At 29.1% G+C, this 18,954-nt stretch overlaps 1 protein-coding gene across 1 annotated transcript; it reads right to left on the bottom strand.

Moving 5' to 3' along the window:
- Positions 1 to 2,556: 2,556 nt before the first annotated feature.
- Positions 2,557 to 16,136, bottom strand: LOC107454922 (EF-hand domain-containing family member C2-like). Its single transcript, XM_043044017.2, has 2 exons — positions 15,527 to 16,136; positions 2,557 to 5,475 (listed from the first exon to the last, which is right to left on the bottom strand). Exon 2 carries the CDS (start codon positions 5,470 to 5,472, stop codon positions 3,160 to 3,162), a length of 2,313 nt encoding a protein of 770 aa, XP_042899951.1. The 5' UTR covers positions 5,473 to 5,475; positions 15,527 to 16,136; the 3' UTR covers positions 2,557 to 3,159.
- Positions 16,137 to 18,954: the final 2,818 nt, after the last annotated feature.

The raw sequence follows: 18,954 nt of genomic DNA, 5'->3' as shown, positions 1-18,954 counted from the left end.
AATCCCGCATACTAGCATTGATACACGCATGACATTGTCATTAAAATCCTATTCCCGAAGCTGTACATCGCGTTACTAACCCCAATCTGGAATATCCCCCCTCAACCCCTCCACCTCGCATGACGAGCCATAATGTATCATTCCGCGGAACCACTTCACCGCTCGTCTGTCCCAGCATCTCCAGTCTCAGCCCATCCTGCCACATGCTCTAATATAGCACCCATCAGAGACGATGAGCTAGGGTTAATGGCATTATGACGTTCCAATATTGGAAGTCCTCAATTAAATCGCTGTGCATAAACCGCAGCACGCCTAGTCCATTAGCAAGGCTTTAAGCTCAGATGGTAAAATGGCATTGCATTAGTGGATGGTGTCGATTTAAGAGAGAATGCTCTGGTTCAAGCACTCAATTTTATTTCATCTTGGGATTTAAACGGTAAATATTCGAGAGTGATTTAAATAATACCTCGTTTTCGGGCCTTAAAGCGACATATCCTGTACGATCACATTCTTCCATTTCAAATATAAGAAACATAAACGTGATTTTGATGATATTTCCCGGATATTTTGTAGATCTACATTAGGAGAGAGCGCCAAATATTTTATCCTTACACAAACATACGAACTGCCACTAATGTAAAACTTTGTTGTTTTAGATGTATAAATTATTATTCTCCTTCTTCACCCTTTAAAAAATTTAGATCTAATTTCAATATGTGTATTAAGAATTAATGCATATAATAAGAAAATGCAAATGATTGAATTGCACAGTTCATTAGTCTTAATCATTTTCTATTATTCCATGCGTGGTTTTAGATACAGTGACGAAACTTTATCAAGTTACCATATCAGGTAAAAAATTCCGGATCAAATTACCGAATAAAGTACCGGCAATTTGAGGGCATCACTTTTCAAATCCATTTTACCGTAAAATATTATAAGGTAATTTTTACAATAGTATTTATTTAATTAGAGTATTATTCAGTGATTTTAATATAATTAATAGTGTCAAAATTACGGTATATCAGATTTTTTAGTTCCATAACATGTTCCGGTAAAAATTTGATTTTAGGGAAAAAGGTGCCGGCACCCTGAGTGATGGAACTTTTTACTGTTGTTTGATTCGGAATTTTTTGCAGAGTAAACTAATTGAATAAATCGGTACTTTTACCGTCATTTTGAAATGTGCCAATCTAAGCGGAAAAGTCTCTGGCATTTTTTAATCAGTTTGATACTTTTCAAGTATATTGTAATAATCCCTCATACATTTAAACTAGATAGAAAATATATATTTCATTACTAAATTAGCCCAATTTATTTCAGGCAATTTATTTTAATTTCGAATTAGTGAAGGTTTTAAATAAATAGACTTTTTAAATGTGCTTTGTTATAAGCCTAAAATTTATGTCTGATTCATTAATTGTTCACAAATTTCCTATTAACTTATTAACCTATTAACTTATTATTACCTTATTACCTTATAACCTATTAACTTATTATTAGATTTTGAAATGGGATCGCACAATAAACGGGCTGTGACGTATGTGTGTGTGAGAGGTTAAATTCTTGACCCTAGATGGCGCCACTGGAAGACAAGAAGAAGCTCACTCTTTTTGTCTTAATGGCATACGACATCAATAACATAGAAATCGTGATTGTATTGATTGAAAAAGTGGCGCTTAGATGAACAAGCCGCATTTATAAAACGAAAACCATCCTCGAAACAACGCAGCCGAATTGATGAAAAATTATAATTTTCATGATTTCTCTAAGGTGACTAATTTTGTTGCCCAGGTAGCTTAGTTTTTCCCAGAGAATAATTGAGTAAAAATAAAAAGCTTTTTTTCTAGCATGAGAAAAAACAAAAAAAGCATACTACTAATTCAAAACCAATAATTTATGACTCTTACTTAAAATTATAACTTTAAAAATTTATAATTTTAAAGATTTATTTCTTTCGTTAAATACATTTTAATAATGTTTAAATATATTTTAATTTCAAAGGTGTGTGTTCTGTAAATTCCTCACAATTTGCTACAAAAAAGAATCTTACAAAATCGCTTCCAAAGTTTGATACTAAAAGAAAAGTAGATCAGAAACTCTAGAAAAGTGAACATAGAATGTATAAATCATTTCAAAAAGGTGAATTATTGAACTAACAGAAAAACGCCATTATTTATTCTTGTATTGGCTTTAAAATCGGAAGGGGAAAAAAACTAAACTTTAAAGTTGTAAACTTTAAACTTTAAAGTTGTTGACTTTAAAGTTGAACGTAACAAAGCAATACGTAATAAAGTTGCATAAAACAAAAACAGAAATAATCATAGGCAAAAATTAAATATTTAAAGATTTTTAATTTCATTCTTTACCAAATATTTAGAAATTTATATTTTTCAAAACACACAGACAAACTATAAACACTTAAAAAATACCTTTTATAATATTTTTATCAATTAATACAATTTTATCTTTATACAATAATTTTCAAGAAAGATGTTAATAATATTTAAAGAATAGTACATGCTGAAACAAAAATAAATTTCACTTATAAGCAAAGATTTAATATTGTGCTTTATTATTGATAGTAATTTTTTAAAGCTAATGCCAGGGAAGCATTCAAAAATTTTTAGCTGAAAAATTAATAGTTATTTAAAGAAAATAAAACTTTAAATTTTAATAAAATATTTGAAAAATTATAATTGTTAAATTTTGTCCATATATTTTTAACTCAGTTTTGAGTCGAATTTTTATGGAGAAGAAATAAATGTAACTAAGTATTAAATATTTGTGAATTAAATGAAATTATATATGCGCTATAATAAGTTTGAAATTTGAAGAATTGGTTACATAAATAGTAAAATAGAAACTGTATTAAATAAACTTATATCCAGTGTAGTACACTAAACATAATAAGTTCTACGAAATCAAATGATTTTAGATAGATGCCTTCCTTTTAATCAATTAAAAATATCCCCTGTCTAATAAAGTAATAAACCTATAACTCAGAATTATGAAATGAAAAATTTAGAATTCACTTAATATTAAGAACAAAGGCAAGTTTCAATTTTGAGAGAGCCGATTAATATCCGATAAAATATTTTTTGCATGTTTTTTTTTCTCGACTCTCTACCAATTAACGCTTATAACTTATACTTAAAATTAAGAACAAAAGCAATCTTCAATTTTAAGAGCGTCGATTAATAACCGATAAATTATTTTTTGCATGTTTTTCTTTTTCTCACCTTTCGACCAATTAACGCTTATAACATAAGGTTTACTGTTTGGTGCCTTAGCAGGATTATTAACAAAATCTAAAGTTTCCATAATTTTACGATAATCTATAAGTCCTTCACTTTTTGGAAATTTAAATAAGTAAGCCTTAATCAGATCTCGATCAGCAGGTATCGGACTCGATACAAGAATTCTATACACTTGACTAGCCTGGAAAAGACCAGTTCTATTTCCATAGTTGATATCAAAAATCTGAAACTGATTTTTTAATCTATCAAAATCCTGAAAACCATGCTTTTTCAACTGAGCTTGAACCCTCGCAACAATATCTTCAAAAATCAAGCCCGTGTATTCTTCTTCAGCATAGGCTCTAGCTAATGTTATTATTTGTTGTTCATTTAATACGGTAGAAGCATTTTTAAAAAGATCACGTATAACAAGTCTGAATAAATCAAATGGAATCACACCAGCTTTGCAAGCATCTTTTGCTTCGAAGGATTCAAGTAAAGATTGGGCAGAAACTCCAACATGCTTTCTCATCAATTCCAATATAATTTTGATGTCCGAGTATATAAAGAAATTACTATGTTTTTCCATAAATGTATAAGTATATTCATCAGCTTCAAGTAGATAAAAGGACTCTGTACGAGCGCAGATAGTGTTTCCGACATACATATCCGCTTTAGAGTAGAAGCAATGGTCATAATTAATGGGATCTGGAACTGGTTTGCTCAATTTCACTCTTTTCAAATATTTTGCACTACCCATGCGTTGCTCTGAAGTCTCATAGTCTTGTTCGGATATATTAACTGTATCATCTTCCATGTGAAACTCAATGATAAAGCGCTGTTCTTTTTTCATTGGGTTATGCGTAAAAACTGATAAAAATCGGAGAATTTTACAGTCATCGATATCTGGATTATTCAAATAAAACTTCATAAGATCATCACGATGAATACCTTTTGTCGGAATTTTGGTGGATATTTTATTAACTTCAATAAAATCTTTCGAACTGGGCAAAGGTCTGTATATTTCAGTATTATAGCAGGATTTCAAACTGTCTTTAAAACTCCCCATTTGTTGAGGATGCACTAATTTATGGTAATCACTAAGTTTTATTTCTGGCAATGTTAATGGTTTTAGTTCTACGTTATAGACATTGGAATAGTATTGTTTAGTGAAATCATCACAATCATATAACAAGAGTTTAGCACCAAAAACATTTATAGAGCTCCCTAGTTCAAAATCACTTGGCACATAAAATTTATTCATTTTCTTGTGAACCTCTGAATTGCAATCTAGTAAGAAATTTTGAAAAAATTCTTTAGAATTATTCAACCTGCAATCATACATCCAACTTTTTGGCCTATTGGATCCTAAATTCAATATGGTTTCGGGAGAACTAGTCCCTATCGAGGTTAACCAAGTGTCACTTTTAGGAACGAGAACGGATTTTAGTACCAAACATGTATCAAAATTACCTTGCAACCGATTTTTTTGACTATCTATGATTCTTGCATCTTCTACGATTTTCACTGTGCCGTCAGACAAACTATAGTACATGGACACATACTTTTGATCTTCAATATGAGTTGGGTTGCGTTGATAAATCCCAAAAAATCGCAAGTGTTTTGGGTAATCTGCTTGAAATTTTGCACGCTTGTAGTCTTTAACTACAGTCCTATATATCTGTGTACGTGGGCTGTCTTCCTGTTCTCTGTCATCAACAACAGGATCTTTAAGGCCAACATCTGGATTATTAACTCTAAAGCCCATTTCATGGAGAAAATTCCTTGTAAAACCATCGCAATCTAATAATTTAAATATTTTTCCGAAGAAAATAACTGTCACGCCAATTATAAAATCATCTAGAGTGTAAAAATCTCCCTCTGGTTTCGGTATTCTAATTCGATTGATGATGCGCCCCTGTTCATAACCAGCGTTTCTCTTTGTTGGCTCATACACCTTAATAGTACCGTCTTCCACATAAAAAAGAATATGACAGCTTCTAAACTTCATTCGATCCTTCGGTAATTGACCACGATTATCAAAAGAAGCGTGAAATTTTAATATTGGAGGATTAGCACATTTAAAAAGGTCAGTCTCCCTTAAATATTTTGAATATGCTAGTCTTCCAGGAGACTTTATTGAATAAAATATATTTTTAAATTTCAACAAAGGCGCTTTAGATCTTAAGCAGTCTTCAAAGTCTCCTTGCTTCAAAGCTTTAATATTACTCATAATCTGTAAATAAAGTTCAGTTATAAAAAAATGTATAAGTTAAATAACGCTTGAAAATCATCAACTATTTTTAAAAAATCTTATTTTTTGGTCTACTAAAACAATATCCTTATTCAGGGAATATGGTATTAGTCAAATCAACTACAGTGACTTTAAACCCAGTCCGCATGCTTGGAAGTGGCAGCGAATTATACCCTTCAAATTTAACCCTTTCTGTAATTTTTCACTCTCCAAAACTTGGTGATTTTTTTCTAAACAGAATATGCATTTCTCTTTTGTCATCTAACTAACGAATAGGTACCCAAATATGAAAGTTCGGTGGCATTTAAAACATTTTCAACAGATCAATGAAAAGGAAAACTGAACACAAACATATTTGTTTCATGCTCATTTAAATTATATGAATAACTTATTAATTGAAGAAGTCCAACTTAAAGCTAATATAAATAAAAAGTAAAACTTTTTTTAATAATATTAGTCATCACCATACCATATTTTTTAACAAAATAATCAGTTAATGAAAAGAATTATTTAGAAATATTTACTTACATTGCAAAAGAGCAATATTGTAAAACCTTAGTATTATAATACCCTTTCTTTGACGAGTACTTTTTTTCAGTTTGTGTTCCATTATTTTCTAAAATTAATATTAAACATTGTAGATGAATATATTAAATATTAATAAAGATAACTATTCAAAAATTTGTAAAAAAAAGTATGATTTTCTGTAATTCGAAAAAGAAATGATTGACGTTATCAGAGCTTTATCATAAAATTTATTGACAGTAATTTATTGCGATTAATGTCCCCCTTTCTTCAGTGTTTGACAATAGTTTACAATAGGGATACCTTCTTATATTCAGCGATATGAAAATAAACCAATATATAGGAAAATGAACCAAGAACCAATCACATGAAAGTAAACAAAAGTTGCAGTAACCCGAAGGTGACGTCATTGTAAGCAAGGACATCAAGGAATATCTCAGTAAATAGAATCAAGGGTCCCTTAAATTGACAAACGAAAATTATCGCCGAATCAAGGAGCCCCCGGATACTAAAACTTCAACTTAACCCAGTGTTCAATATCTTAGGTACAATATCAAACCATTATAAATATATATATATATATATATATATATATTTATAATGGTTTGATATTGTACCTAAGATATTGAACACTGGGTTAAGTTGAAGTTTTAGTATCCGGGGGCTCCTTGATTCGGCGATAATTTTCGTTTGTCAATTTAAGGGACCCTTGATTCTATTTACTGAGATATTCCTTGATGTCCTTGCTTACAATGACGTCACCTTCGGGTTACTGCAACTTTTGTTTACTTTCATGTGATTGGTTCTTGGTTCATTTTCCTATATATTGGTTTATTTTCATATCGCTGAATATAAGAAGGTATCCCTATTGTAAACTATTGTCAAACACTGAAGAAAGGGGGACATTAATCGCAATAAATTACTGTCAATAAATTTTATGATAAAGCTCTGATAACGTCAATCATTTCTTTTTCGAATTACAGAAAATCATACTTTTTTTTACAAATTTTTGAATAGTTATCTTTATTAATATTTAATATATTCATCTACAATGTTTAATATTAATTTTAGAAAATAATGGAACACAAACTGAAAAAAAGTACTCGTCAAAGAAAGGGTATTATAATACTAAGGTTTTACAATATTGCTCTTTTGCAATGTAAGTAAATATTTCTAAATAATTCTTTTCATTAACTGATTATTTTGTTAAAAAATATGGTATGGTGATGACTAATATTATTAAAAAAAGTTTTACTTTTTATTTATATTAGCTTTAAGTTGGACTTCTTCAATTAATAAGTTATTCATATAATTTAAATGAGCATGAAACAAATATGTTTGTGTTCAGTTTTCCTTTTCATTGATCTGTTGAAAATGTTTTAAATGCCACCGAACTTTCATATTTGGGTACCTATTCGTTAGTTAGATGACAAAAGAGAAATGCATATTCTGTTTAGAAAAAAATCACCAAGTTTTGGAGAGTGAAAAATTACAGAAAGGGTTAAATTTGAAGGGTATAATTCGCTGCCACTTCCAAGCATGCGGACTGGGTTTAAAGTCACTGTAGTTGATTTGACTAATACCATATTCCCTGAATAAGGATATTGTTTTAGTAGACCAAAAAATAAGATTTTTTAAAAATAGTTGATGATTTTCAAGCGTTATTTAACTTATACATTTTTTTATAACTGAACTTTATTTACAGATTATGAGTAATATTAAAGCTTTGAAGCAAGGAGACTTNGAGGGAAAAATGCACAATATTACCGTGATTACAGAGCACGGAAGCGAGCGGAGCAGGAAAAAGAGTCGTTGAATAGAACTAGTGATCCTTCTACGACTGCTGATTCTTCTACAATTAACGTCGCAGGTTGCGAAGTTTAACTTCTTCCGCACGAAGGGACTCTACGCACTATTTTTTTATTTAAATAAAACTAATAATATGTTTTGAAATTATCAGTAAGATGTAGAAGTTCGTTCCTGACTTGAAACCGAATGAAATTGAGATGTCTGGGCTTACGCCACTTCATTTTTTAAAAAAATGACTTATTATAACTGTTTATAACTGTATTGTAACTTGTTGTTTTAGAAAAACCTACTTTGAAAGACCTGCATTTAAAAAATAGGTAAAAATTTATATGATTTCCATATCTTTTTAGAAAATACTAGAACAATATAGCATTTTAAAAGCACTTATGGTTATCATAAATGTCTTTGATTAGTTTTACTAATTTTATCCTTAGAGATTTTCGAAAAAAAATTTTTTACATCAGCTGTTACTCGCTTTGTCCATTATGAGCTAACTCGCTTTTAACTTAAAATATCACGTACTTTTAAAGGATGTTTAATACTCTGAATTAAATTTAAGACCGAAGCAGCAGATTTCTTTTTGAAAGAGATTTGTCACGTTTTCTGGAAATCTTTACTTTTCTACTGCTTCCGAATCACGAGTCTTAAGAGAAGATTTGCAAAGTTCTGAATAATAGTGCCATTAGTATTTTTTAAAAATTAATATTTTGGTAAAAATGTTTTCAAATTAGAGACGACTTATAAGCAAATAAAATACTTCATGCTGTGTTTAGATAGATTCTGATTTTAGAGATGGGGAAAACTGATAAATAAATTTTAGTTTCATATTTATTTAATAAATTAGAATTGAAAGAAGTCCCACAAAATGAAATAATTAGTTTAAAAAATTTCATTTTATCTTTATGTAGTTCTAGGTTGGTTATAGAACTTTATGGACTGCATTGAAAGTTGTATAGTTGTAGAAAATAAAAATAAAATACATTCCTTTATATCTAATAAAAGTATATATTTTGTGTATACTCGATTTTTAAATATGAATTATTTTAAGGAGGTTTACCATTTTCTCGTAACATAGCACGCACGTTCTTTCACGTGCTTATGTTTTTCATTAACACTGTAAGAAACCAAAATTATTTCATTTTACTTAGAGCATACGTATGAGAACGTGCAGCATGATACGGGAAAATACTAAGTCTTTTTATTTGTGTAGTAGGTGGTGTGCAAGTTGCATCAAGATTTAATAAAGACTCTCAATTTCATAAAAAAGTATTATGATTATTAAAAAGTATAACGATTATAATAATATTTAAGCATATGCAATTTTAACCATTTTATTTCATTTTTGATAGTTTAGTTTTGGTTATAGATGCCCTTAGGAGCTTCCAAATAGGGTCAATGCAGCATTCAGTGCTAATTTGTTAAAATAAGATCAGTAGCAGGGGTACATACGTAAATGATGTCTTTTGGGAACGTCAGGAATCGAACCCAGAAACTTTGGGACGATAACTAGAATTCTTACCATCATGAAAATTAGCGTACACGTCCAGTGAACGAGAAAGTCTGAATTGTTGTCAGCCGTGAGCGTCTTACGTAATTGTTTTGTGTGCTTGTGTGTTATTCTCCATTCCAGTGCAACTCAGGTTTTAAAGTTGATTGAGACTTAAACAGCTTGTTTGTTTTGTCAAATTGAACCATGGAACGTAGTTTAGTCCTGCCATCTATTTATTAATAAGATAGTAGCATCATCACGTCTAGGTCACCAATATAGAATGTGTGCCGGGAAATGATCTTTTTTTTACATTAAATTAGACTAACTAGTTCAGTTAGATATATCAGAGCTATATCCTTGCTAAATTTTTATAAAATTGCATTAAGTAAGATTAAAACTGAGATTAAAGATAATATTAAAAATAATGAAATAATGATTCAATAACATAAGAATCAAAAATAATAAAATATTTATAAAAAGTAAAAGAAAGAACTTTAGATAAGTTTCAATCAACAATCCACTTTTCGGAAGAAGTTGACTCTACTTTAAAAGGTGTAATCAAATTTCATAAAACTGTTAGACTGATTATTTCATTTTTATACAGCAACAAATTCATTGTTTATTTTTTTTTAATCCCTGCGATCATTAGAATTCATCCGGTAAACTTAGAACATTTAACAATGAAACTTATTAAATCTTGAATTTATAAGTTCGCTAGTAAAATATTGCTTTCTTATATTTAACAAAATGCAGACACGATTCTGCTTTTAACTTTGCTATATTGTAAATAAAGTAACCTATCTAATAAATACTCTGTATATAAACAAGTTTTCTGTGATGCAACATTTTATGAATGAAAAAGAAAATAAATGTTTCAGAGAATATAACTATTTTATTTAGAGAGGAAACATGTGTTCTTTTTATTGTAACGTTTGTATTGCTAACGTTGTAACGTAACTCTCTAAATCAGACAAGAATTTTTATAAATTTTGTCTTATTTTCATGCTATGTTTATTTCAAGGGAAAAAACAGAGTATTAAACCGAGCATAAACGATTTCAGTCTGCCCTAATTTCGTGCAAACGGGCGTTTTCCTGTAAGTAAAAGATTCCCAAGATTGCCTGTGCTCCTTCAATTACGACAATAAATCCAAAAGATTCCAGCTTCTTGCTGTTCTCTAACTATAAATTAAAAGGTACTTCAACTTTAGGTTCGTAAAAGGAAGCCGCACTGCAATTATGCGTTTTATCACAACGATGTTATCTTAACCACTCTGAAACTAAAATAATTATTTTTATGATATGTTAAAAGGGAAAACTTTCCCATCTTTACTTTTTTTGTTTAAATTTAAACATGTCAGAGAAATAAAGAAATTATTTCATTTTAAATGAAAGACGGAATGCAATTCCGTTTGTTTTCAACTGTATAGCATTTAGCGTTTATTTATTTTTATTTTTTTTGAAGGGAATACAAAGAAGTTAAGATTTATAATAATTTTATTGTGTGATCTAGTTAAAACTGGATGATGTATTTCTTTGAAAAAATAATTTCTGGAAAATTAAGTGAAATGAAATTCATCAATAAAACGTTTATAATTTTGTAAAAATTGAAATGCATTCTATTTAAAACATACTGTGTTCCTTTCATTAGGTTTGCAATGTGAGCGACCAAAACATGAACGGAAAAAAATTCTGGTGAAATTACTGTACTGCATGGTACAGTAATTTCACTCTTGGTTTTGAAAGAAAACGTAACTCTGGTAATGAAATCAAAATATATGGCATCTAAATTATTTATATTTTTCCATACATATGGTAACGGTTTACCGGAAATTCTTATTTTAAACATTTCAATATCAATTACCACATGTTTAGTTCAAAACTGAAAAGTAAATTTTACTCAATAAAAAGTTTTCATGCCATGCTCTAAAATATCTTGATTAAATTACCAAATTTACCAAATCTTATCAATTAGGACCACATATTATAGAACCATATTTTATTGCTAATTTCGCCAAAATCATTATTTAAGCTCTGCAGTAAAAATTACCGACTTATTTAGTGTACCGATAGAACCAGAAACACGCTAAATTTTGTCATATTTTGATTATTTTTTTATAGTTTTGACAGTACATTTTTCCCAGTGTGATGAACTAGCGAAATTTTTCCAACGAAAAGGCATAAAAAAACTTTAAAAAAATGAAAAAGAAGGGAAAAAAAAAGAACTCACTTTGGTTAAAGCGATAAGGATATGCATTATACGCAGTTAACAACAAATTATCAATTAGGATCACATATTACAAAACCATATTTTATTGGTAATTTTACCAAAATCATTACTTAAGCTCTTCAGTAAAAATTGCCAACTTATTTGGTGTACCGATAGAACCAGAAACACGTTAAATTTTGCCATATTTTGATTATTTCTTGATAGTTTTGACAGTACATTTTTTCCAGTGTGATAGCGAAATTTTTCCACCGAAAAGGCATAAAAAACTATAAAAAAAAGGAAAAAAGAAGGAATAAAAGAAAGAAAGAACTCACTGTGGTTAAAGCGATTAGGATATGCATTATATGCAGTTAACAAAAAAACTATCGAAGAAGATATCTAAAGTAATATTTGGAAATCAAGTTGAATTTTAATTTACAAAAAGACATCAAAGTTACGAATTTAACTGACAAAAATTTTTTTGTCCCTTTCCTTATGGCTTTGAACACTTACTTTTTTTATTATGAATAATAAATGAAAAGTTTAAAATATGAAAAATTGAAACATTTTTAAATTTATGTACGTTATAATCAGAATCAATTCCACAGATTTTGATAAAACTTTGGGTTTTGTTATTTAAAATTACATAGCTTAAAAGGATATTAAATTTTAATACCTTCCTATTTAAAAATACGTGATTTATTTTGCAAGAATTTTAACCTCAATTAGGATCAATAGAGGCAACCTAAATATTCCAAACTAAGTAAATAAACATGCCATAACTAAATAAAGTATTTTCAGATTATCTTACTTACAAAGCTTTCATTTACTTACAAAGCTTTCGTATACCTTTGATACATTCTATCGAAGAAATATATTATCTTTTTGTTATATCTTAAGTAAACGAGCAATATACTCACTCATTCACAAATACTGTCAAAAAGAAATTTCATTTTTTCATTCACTTTTTCGTCAACAAATGCGTCATTAAATGCAATAACGTTCCTATAATGATTTGCTTGATTTATTTCGCAAGAATTTAAACCATAATTAGGACTAATAGAGGCAACCTAAATACAATGTTATATATAATACTTACTAATAATGTATATATAATGCAAATAAATGTGTTTTAGCAAAATAATCAGATTATATTATTTACAAAACTTTCATATTCAAACTTTTGATAAATTTTATAGAAGAAATCTGTTATCTTTTTGTTATAGATTAAATGCAATGGCCAATATACTCCTTCAAAATTAATGTAAAATAGTAATTGTATTTTTTTCACTCTCAAATGCGTCATTAAATGCAATAACGTTCCTATAGTAATTAGTGTAAAAGTTTTATCGGAAAATTGATAAAATAAAAATTGTCATCAAATATCGTTTTTATCTCTTCAATTATCAGCAGCTGAAAGGACGCGAAACAAGACAAACCGTTGAAAGCCATCTCGACGCCAGCCGCATTATGACGCTATAACTTCTTTCTCAACTCAATTTCTTTAAAACATCGCGAAAATAGCATATTAAAACACATAAAATCTCAGATTTTTAAGAACTTAATGGCAGATATTTCATTGTTGTGAGAAGAGGAAATTTCAGTCTCCCCGCTTTCTCAATATAGCGTAACATCTTTTCGCTCACAATTCTTTAAGTACTCGCTACTGATAGAGGGTAAGCTTGCCCGAAAGTGGGAGACGGGTACTTCGATTTACGACCCAAGTAAATTTCATGTTATCGTTTGCTCTGAGATTAATAATGAAAATGTAACCCTCGTCCGCCTGTACGACTCCACGACTTCCACACTTTTACGACCCTACCCTAAAAGGGAACTACTTAAATGCATTTATTAATAAATGAAGTGTGTATAGTTGAGTTACGAATTAGAAGGGTGGTGATTTATGCGTACATAATTAAGTCTATAAATAACAAAGTTATTTTTAGATTTAGCAGCTAACAAAGATGCTTGATAATGATTTTCCTATAAGGTTATTTATTTAAAACAATAGAATATATATTTTTTTTAAAAAAGCAATAATATCACAAACAAAATGTCTTATGAGCTGAACACAATTATTATTTTCTTATAGATTATGTTGATTTCAAAAAATGGAATAAAATTAATATTGAAAAAATATCTTTGTTAACTGCAAGGGATATTAGCTACACTGTTAGAATTTTCTTTCTAAAAATACGGTAAAATAATCGGTCCATCCAATTAACCATCACGTTTACGGATTGGAACATTTCTTCAACTTTACAGGTTTAAAATCGTTTATAACTAGTGTGGTTTTAAAACCCGTGAATATAAAACTGCAATGTTTTGCTACCATTTACAACTAGCATGGTTTCAAAACCATGAAAACGAAATTTTACTGGAAGTAAAAGTTACATTATGCTAAGCTCTTTGTTAGGTAATGAGCATTAGAGTTAGGTTGTGGTTGTTTTATGTTTTGTCAAGTGAATCGGGAAATGTGACTTAATTAGTTTATCTAGTAGCACAGTAGGCCTTGGTCCTCTATGGGCTGTCACGCCACTGAGTTTAGTTTCTTTTTAGTAGTACCATGTAGCATAAGAGATAGGGGATATTCGATTTCTTTGTGTTAAACAAATCTGTGGTTGCTGCCATTTATACCTGAATGAATCCAGTGTTCCAATAGATCAGGGTCACCAATTGAGGAGTGCAAAACACTTGTTTTGAGGAAGTTGATGTGATATTGTAAACTCAATGCAGAGAACTCGAACCCACCTTCAACCAGTCATGAGATTAACGGATTAGACCACTCAGCGAAAATATGTACCCAGATGCAAAGAAATAAAATCTTCATAAGGTGTTCACTACCTGTCCTCTTATTACAATAAGAATGTTAGGCATCCGCAGGTGTGTTAGGCAATCTATTATGGAAAATAAAAATATGAATTCGTAATCTTTATAACATGGTTTTGCTTCAAGCTTTCTGAAAAATGTTTGCTCAATTCTCATGAGCTGTGATCCTAGTTGGCACTGATGAAATTTTGGTTATTTAACCGTATTACGTGAACACAGTTATGTTACCTTTGAAACCTTTAACTATAGTTGGATTCAATCAATAACCCCTTATTTATTTCATATTTTGGTTGCTTTTATGAAATTATTTAAAGTAAAATACCATTGAAAAATAAATGAATATTTTTTAATAAATATAATTTTTCTAATAACAATAGATTAAATTAATTAATAAATACATAATTAATAAATACATAATCATTTATAAAATTTTCACTATTATTTCCCATCACTTTTTTTCAAATGAAATAAAAAATACCTTATTTGTCTATTAAGAAATATGTTTCCCTAATAATGATTCACAATGTATACATCAGTTCGTTTTAGCCATCATTTCGAAGCAAGCCATATTTAGGCTTATATTTTTTGTTAATTTTCAGCTCTACATGCATACATTACACCAAACACAAATTTATAACTAATACAACTCAGTGACTTTAAATATAAAAGCCGGTTTAGCTGTTTAACTAACTTTAATGATAAAACAATGAAATCCCCTTTATTTGCTTTAAAAATGGTCTTTTATTGATAAATAGGTTCGCAATTGCCTTCATTTCTTTAGCTATCTTAATTGTTTACTTTAACTATGGGGTTCCGAATAAAGATGCTTAATTATTTAAGGTTTTATTACCAAAAATAATTAGAAACCTCTGTTTTAGGCACTTTTCCGATGCTATCAATTACTCTCCACTCTTTTAAGCTTCATAGGCAAAAAAAGCCAAGACAAGCACAGAAAACAACTGGTGCCATACATCATATAACCTTTCTGTAACATAAATAAATATTAAAATGCAGATTAATTTCGAAAAATGGAAGAACACAAAAAGGAATAATAACAGAACAACTAGTGTTGGCGTTTATTCATTTAAATTCATTAGAAGATTTGGAAGGAGGATTTCAACTTTTAAAAAAAATAAAAGATATTTTCAAAGAAATTATCTTAAAAAAAACTCACCTTTCGGTAATAACTCCTGAATTGCAAAAACAATCTGTCTCACTGACTCAGTTATAATTAAATTTCCGAGTTATAACTAGCGAATTATTTTACTGATTATATTGCTCAGTTTCAATTTCAGAACTCAGTTTCAATTAAAATATAACGAGTCAAAAGTTTTCTTATTACACCTGCATGCATGATCACACAAATATTTTTCGTAAGCGAACAAAAATTTACTAACTAAAACTTCTAGTATAGACCTGTTCTGTTATCAATTGCTCCTCTCAATCCATTACGCTTCATAGGTAAATACATCAAACTTATACGCAGAAAACATCAAAGATAAATGCCTCGCATCATAAAACTTTTCTGAAACATAAATAAACATTAAATGCAGATTGGTAATGAAAAATGACAGCGCCTTTAACTGACTAGTCATTCTGCCAATAATGTTGGCGTTTCTTCATTCAAACTCATCAGACACTGGGAAAGGAGGATGTAACTTAAATATTAATATAAACTGTTTTGAAAAGAGCTTTCCATTAAAAAACACCCTTTTTGGGACTATCTTCTCAAGTGCCCAAACAATCTGCCTCGTTAGCTTCCTTTTGCGCCAAATTGAAATTACCGAGAGTTAGGGCAAATGGACGATCATTATAGAATCTAATGATAGTTCTTTTCTGTCCTAAACTGCTAGTGACAGAAGCGATGTGATGTCGATCTTCAGTTGGTGTTGTTAAAAAGGAGAGAAAAAAGAAAAAATTCCAAAGATCGATGCTATTTGGTATTGAGTTTAATGAATGCAGCAGTAAGGAAATTGAAAATGATGAGTTTCAGAACTGCTGAAACACACTTTTTCGTTTTGGAAAATCGTTTAAGGGTAATGAGTGGAACAGCGCTCTTCCCTAATTTATTCTTCTTTTTTTTATTATTATTCCTTTCTTCTCATAAATATTCGCATGAAATTTCAGAGCTCACTTCACCTTGAATAGAATGAAAATTGAATTAACTATGAGTTGCTTATTCTTAGCTATTATAAGTGGATTTCTGACTGAATGGTTAATTATATGTTTTATCGAAAAAGGTTAAATCGTGTTTCACTTACAAGGTATGGTTTAATTAAAGCAAAGTTTATGTAGGATTTTTAAAGCTGTTAAATATTAGGGTATACATATATAAGTTATAAAATGCGTTAATATAAAGGAAAACTTTATGAACACATTTTATAACTTACGTGAATTTTGAAGTTTAATGAAGAAATATTGGTAATAAGTATAGAGTTATTAATGGTATTAATAAAAAAATAATGGTTTTAAGTAGTGTAAGTAATGACCTATTTGGTATTGAGTTTAATACAAATGTATAAGTATGAATGTAGAAACAGGAATGTATTAATATGAATGATTAATATAAATGTATGAATCTATATGAATGTATGAATTTATATGAATGTATGAATTTATATGAATGTATAAATATATGTGAATGTATAAATTTATATGAATGTATGATATTATAAGAATGTATCAAATTATATGAATGTGAGTCCAATATGACATTTTGTAACTTAAATAAATTTTGTAGTTCAATAAAATAGAACTAATGGTGTTGTGTTATTAATGGCATTGAGTGTTTGGTATTGAGTTTAATGAATGCAGCAGTAAAGAAATTGAAAATGATGAGTTTTAAAACTGCTTAAACACTCTTTTTTTGGGGGAGGGGGGAATCGTTTAAGGGTAATGAGAGGAACAGTTCTTTTCTTAAATATATTCTTTTAATATTATTATCAGTGTTCTTTGTTTTCATATATTTTCGACTGAAACTTCAAAACTCACTTCTTAAAATTAATAAAAATTGAATTTACTGTGATTTTTTTTTATTCTCAGCTATTATAAATGGTTTTATTAACTGAATAGTTCATTATATGTTCTAACGAAAAAGATTAAGTCACGCTTCACTGACAAGGTATGGCTTAAATTAAGCAAAGTAATGGTATGAATTTTAATGATATTAAATAAACTAGATCAAAGCTATATTAAAACTTTTTATAACTTATATAAATTTTGTAGTTTAATAAAAAAATGGTGATAATGAGTATTGAGTAGTAAGCTATTTGGTACAGAGTTAAATAGGAATGCATAAATATGAATGTATATAAATTTGAATGTAGGAATATGAATAATGAATATGGATGTATAAATTACTATAAATGCGATTCTAGTATGACATTTTGTAACTTATGTGAATTTTGCAGTTTTAGAAGAAAAACTAGTTGTATTGAGTAATTAAATAGTATTAGCAAAAAACATTAATTGTATTGAATATTGAGAGCTATTTAAAAAGATCCAAAATGCACATAAAATTTTATTTAATTGAATAATATATATTAATAAAATAAATTTTAAGGCGATCCAGATTATAGATAAGCTTTTTTTAATTACACGTATCTTAAACATTCATTACTACTTATCTGAAACATTTGTTATTATTACGTCTTTATTAAATAAAAGAAATTCACATTGATATTACATTTTTAAATAACTAATATATGATTAATTTTAACTCTACAAAGATATGTTTGAAGCAACACGTACTAATTACGAAATCGAAAGTAAACTTTAAAAACTGTAGTTAAATCAGTTGTAAAATAAAAAAAATTAAAAAAATTTACAGAAGCATTTTAAAAGTTATAAATTCAAAAACATGCCAACACACTGTGTAACCTCACACCCGTAAGGTCCTGGGTTCAAATCCCGTACAGGGTATGAATGTTCTCTGTACTATCAGTCCTTACTGTGGGAACAACGTTGGCCTACTTGATATGGGGCCCCTGAAAGAGGGCCCAACAAATCTGCTCTACTGATACTTGAATAACGAGTGTCAATCGGGTGAGCATTGGAAAAAAAAAATTTTAAAGACACTTCTAAGTGAATATTTCTACACGGAGAAAAAAATTCAGAAGCAATTACCGTACTCTATGGTAATACCATTTCCGCCAATAGAAAACTTGATTTGGCTAATTAAACCTAAATATTTGCTATTTGAACTATTCATTTGGTAATTTTTCCGTTCAAATAGCAACAGTTTACCGAAAATTCTGGTTTACAAAATTATTTCCAAAAATGAGTAAAAAATACAAAACTGAAATGTAAATTTAACCAAATAAATGGATTTCACGACATGCTCTGAGGCATCATGATAAAATTACCAAATTTTGCTACATTTACCAAATTCTATCACAAATTGCAAACCTATATGTTGTAAATTTCTACAAAATCATTATTAAAGTGGTTCGATAAAAATTAGCGAGCTTTTTGGTGTTCCCATGGAGCCAGAAAGATGGTAAATTTTACCATGTACTGGTAATATTGACCAAACTTTTTTCTCAATGCATGATTTCTGCAGATTAGAGCTGCAGTTCAACATTTTTATTTTTTATTTTCAGT

Source organism: Parasteatoda tepidariorum, chromosome 1 (genome assembly GCF_043381705.1).
Source record: "Parasteatoda tepidariorum isolate YZ-2023 chromosome 1, CAS_Ptep_4.0, whole genome shotgun sequence".
Lineage (NCBI taxonomy): Eukaryota > Metazoa > Arthropoda > Arachnida > Araneae > Theridiidae > Parasteatoda > Parasteatoda tepidariorum.
This window is presented reverse-complemented; position numbering and strand designations above follow the sequence as displayed.